The following is a 3808-nucleotide window of genomic DNA, read 5'->3' as shown; positions in this document are numbered from 1 at the left end:
CCTTCCAACCCAAACTGTTCTGTGTGTGCAGGCAGCCACCAGCCTGTCTCCTGTCTCCCTCTCTCACCCAGGTACCAAGGCAGCTTCTGGAGGGCCCTGAGAGCCTGCTTTCCCCCGCACTGGCACGGGCCCATGCTGCTCATCTGTGGTTCAGCCTACATGGCTCTTCTTGATGGAGATGGGCAGCCACTCAACCTTCACCTCGGCCTGGCCAGCCTGTGCCAGCTCCTCATCCTCGCTCTGGGGCTCCACGTAAGGCACCAACAGCTCCAGCCCAGCCAGGCATCCCGGGGAGCGCAGCAGACATGTCATGGGGACGCGTGGCCCTGCACATACAGCCCACCCGCACGCAGCAGGAGAACAGCTCTCGTTAGCTCAGCCCCAAAGAGCTGATCTCCTCGGCCCTCTATGGCCACACGTGCTGGCAGGAGGGCTAGGCTGCCTTCTAATGAGCACAGCCCCCCCCCGGCACTGGCAGCAGCCCTGCTGCAGCCAGAGCCCTGCTGACACAGAAAACGGGTATTTTTAAATCTGTCAGTCAAGCTGGTGCTTGGGGGAAAGTGTAGCCTGTGTGGTCTCCAAAGGGTTAATTATCAGGCATGCTGTGAGTGGCAGAGCCAAGCTCCAGGTACCTCTGCAGCATTGGGAGGGCTCTGGCTGGAAGGGAAATGGGGTCACACAGGCTACAGGAAGGTGCTTTGGGAGGGAAGCCATCAGGTGCCTGTGGGGTTTCAACACCCCTTTCCACCTAAATGAAGACACAGAGCTGGCAGAGACCACCAGGGCCCTGGGAATCCCACCATCAGGCACTGGGATGTCTCCTCCCACATGCTGGAAGCACTGGGCAGATGCTCAAGTTGCACTGGGACACGCAATCCCAGTGGAGGATGCAGCCAGAAACATGTCTGGCTCGCTCTGGCATCAGCCTCCTCATCTTCAGGGGCTGTGTGGGCCAGAGGACCCTTGGCCCCGCTGCCCAAGGTGGTGGTGGAATGGGGCAGCAGGGTTACTCACTCTCCAGACCTCTTTGGAGTGGGTGGATGCTCCCCAGTCCTTGTAGAGAATCAACTGTTGCAGAAGAGCCTGAGTGGCTGCCTTCCTCACCGCAGGTCTGTCTTTCTTTCCCTCCACAGAAGCCCTCAGCAGTAGAAACGTCTGAGATGTCTGAGAGGTCCAAGCAGAATGTCGCTCATGGGCTTGCCTGGTCTTATTACGTTGGGTACCTAAAAATAGTCCTACCACGTACGTAGCTGCTTCCCTGCATGCTAAGGATAGAAATAGCTCCCAATAACAATCCTTCCACTTTTACAGTGTTAACAGGGAAATGGGGAGCAAGGTAGAAAGCACTTGTACTCACACCAGGCACCTCTGCCTGATGCCCTCTTCTCCTAGGAGTGAAAAAGTCCCTGGAGGAATTCAGCAGAGCCAACCCCAACATGCTGGCGTGCAGGGAGATCTGGAAGCTCCACATCTTAGTCCCCCTGAGCTGTGACATCTATGATGACCTGGAGAAAGCTGACAGCAATATCCAGTACCTGGCAGACCTCCCTGAAACCACCCTGACCCGAGCTGGCACCAAAAAAAGGGTCTACAAACACAGCCTCTACGCAATCAGGGATGAAGACAAGGTATGCTGAGTGCAGCATCAGGAGAGCGGACGGCATGCATCAGCCCAAAGGTCTTCCTGGCCTCAGATCCCGGCCCAGAAGTGGCTGTAAGAGCAGAACAGTGTCCCGTCTCCTATTAGATACCCCCAGCTTTCAGCAGGCTTTTGTGAGATGGAGAGGTCCTGTCTGTGCCAGCCATCTGCATCCCTTCCTCCTGGCTGCCTCCTCCCAGGCTCAGCCCTTGCAGGGATGTTGGGCTCACTTAACCCCTTCTGGACTTGATTTAAGTCCAGAAAACAGCAGAAAACTGAGCAGAACAAAGCAGATGTGGGGTTCAGAGCATCACTTCCCATGGAACGAATGAGTATTTCCTTTTATTGTGAAGAGGTGTTTGAAAATGTCTGTGTGAGTCATTATATAATTTGTCTCTTTCCCCCAGTCACCTCTTTTCCAGGCTGATGACTCCTAAATCCCTCCATCTCACATTGCGTTCATCTCCTTCCACATCTCCAGGCAGATGGGCCTGTGCCCCTGCACCCTTGGAGGAGGGAATACACACGTCCTGCTGACACGGCCGTGGATGAAGGCATCGGCAGAGCAATGCTTCTCACCTGGGTCTCCCTAATTTGCCCTTTGATGGTGTCTGAGCACTGAGCTGCTGATTTTAAAGCCCTGCCTGCAGGGACACCAGAGCCTCCTCTTTCCTGGCCCTGCTCCTGGGGAAGTGCAGTCAGTGTCGGGTTTTTCCTGCTACAATACAGGCACGGATGCTGTGTTTCATCTGCCGGTCTCCTGCAGAGTTACTCGGCACCATGAGCTCCAGCATCTCTGCAGCCTGGACCTGTCCTGACCCGCTGCGTGTTGCCAGTAAAATCTGTCCCTCAGCTTGCTGCCCAGTGGCTGGTGAACACAGGCATGGATGCGATGCCAGCTCCCTTCCTTGGCACCTGCACCAGGTCACTGTGGTGACTGCCCTCCAAGGCTGGGAGCTCTTCCAGCTGCTCTGCATTTACCCAGGGATCCCACCCCTCTTCCTTCTCACACACTGTAATAATATTTCCAGTTTGCCCAGTATAAGACTAAGGGTAACCCCATTCCTCCTTGGAATTTTTATGGCCTCAAGAAATCCCTCCTCATTTGTCTGATCAGCTTCCTTCTAGCTGTGCCAGCATTTATCCTTGTCTCCATTCTCCTGTTCTCCATCAGGATGCTCAGATTCCCCTCTAGCAGAAAAGCCACTGAGAAGGTGTGATCAGACGCGGGCAAGGGCCTCCACGGAGGACCAAACTCCATGGGGTAAATCACTCCACAGGCTGCGGCTTGGGAGTGCTGCCAAAGCCGGCACCTGCACCCTGCAGCCCCAAGGGAGGGAGGCAGGTTCCTGACCCCACCTGGCGCATGGGGCATGGCCCTACCTGCCCCCCTGCCAGGCCGGTTGCCCTTTCCCTGCTCAACACAGGGCAGGGGGACACTGGGTCCAGCACACAGCACCAGTGCAGGGCAGGCTGCAGGGCTGCCGAGGGGTCTCGAGGGCACTGCCCAGCACCAGTGTCCCGGCAGCCCTTTGCCAGGCACCTGGTCCTCCTCTCCCCATGTCTTTCTCCTCCGTCCCTGCAGCTCTGGCACTGCGCAGTGGAGTATGCCACCCCGCTGCAGACCCTCTATGCCATGTCCCAGGATGAGTGTGCTGCCTTCAGCCGGGAGGACCGCCTGGAGCAAGCCAAGCTTTTCTGCAGGACATTGGAGGAGATCCTGAGGGGCTCCAAGGAGTGCACGGGTACCTATCGGCTCATCGTGTACAAGGGTGAGTGAGGAGGGGAAGAGGGTAGGGCTGCCCAGCACGGCGGCTGTGCTCCCCAGCAACCTTGGAACAAGGCAGACAAGGGCAAGGAGGCAGGATCCACGTAGCGCTTGGCTGACAGCACCATTCCCATGGGCACGGTGGTCCCTGCTGTGGGGGGAGGAAGGGGCTGCATCCTGACACAGATGAACTTCTGGCTGTGGATCTCAGAGGAGTGGGGAGGGTGCTGGCAGGGCTGGTCCCTGCGAAGTCCCCAGAGACAGTCTTCAGCGGGGCAGCAAGAACGCTCCCTCGAGGATTAAACATACCAGCAGGCTCCAGGGGAAGGAGCAGCTCCCTTTGCTGCCGATGTTCCCAGTGGAAGTGGCTAAGGGTCTCAAACGCCCCCCGCCCCCGGGCC

General features: G+C 57.4%; 1 protein-coding gene across 1 annotated transcript in view; it reads left to right on the top strand.

The window, feature by feature from the left end:
- Positions 1-71: 71 nt before the first annotated feature.
- The window catches only part of TMEM173 (transmembrane protein 173), a gene marked incomplete at its 5' end in the record, with an annotated part of 4392 nt that continues 655 nt past the window's right edge, over positions 72-3808 (top strand). Inside the window, 4 exons of the mRNA XM_010157810.1 lie at positions 72-252; positions 1134-1242; positions 1393-1628; positions 3225-3411. Of these exons, the coding sequence (XP_010156112.1) occupies positions 72-252; positions 1134-1242; positions 1393-1628; positions 3225-3411 (713 nt within the window). The remainder of the gene's footprint in view (positions 253-1133; positions 1243-1392; positions 1629-3224; positions 3412-3808) is intronic.

This window comes from Eurypyga helias, unplaced genomic scaffold, assembly GCF_000690775.1.
Source record: "Eurypyga helias isolate BGI_N326 unplaced genomic scaffold, ASM69077v1 scaffold2158, whole genome shotgun sequence".
NCBI lineage: Eukaryota > Metazoa > Chordata > Aves > Eurypygiformes > Eurypygidae > Eurypyga > Eurypyga helias.
The sequence above is the reverse complement of the archived record's forward strand: the minus strand, read 5'-3'. Positions and strand labels throughout refer to the sequence as shown.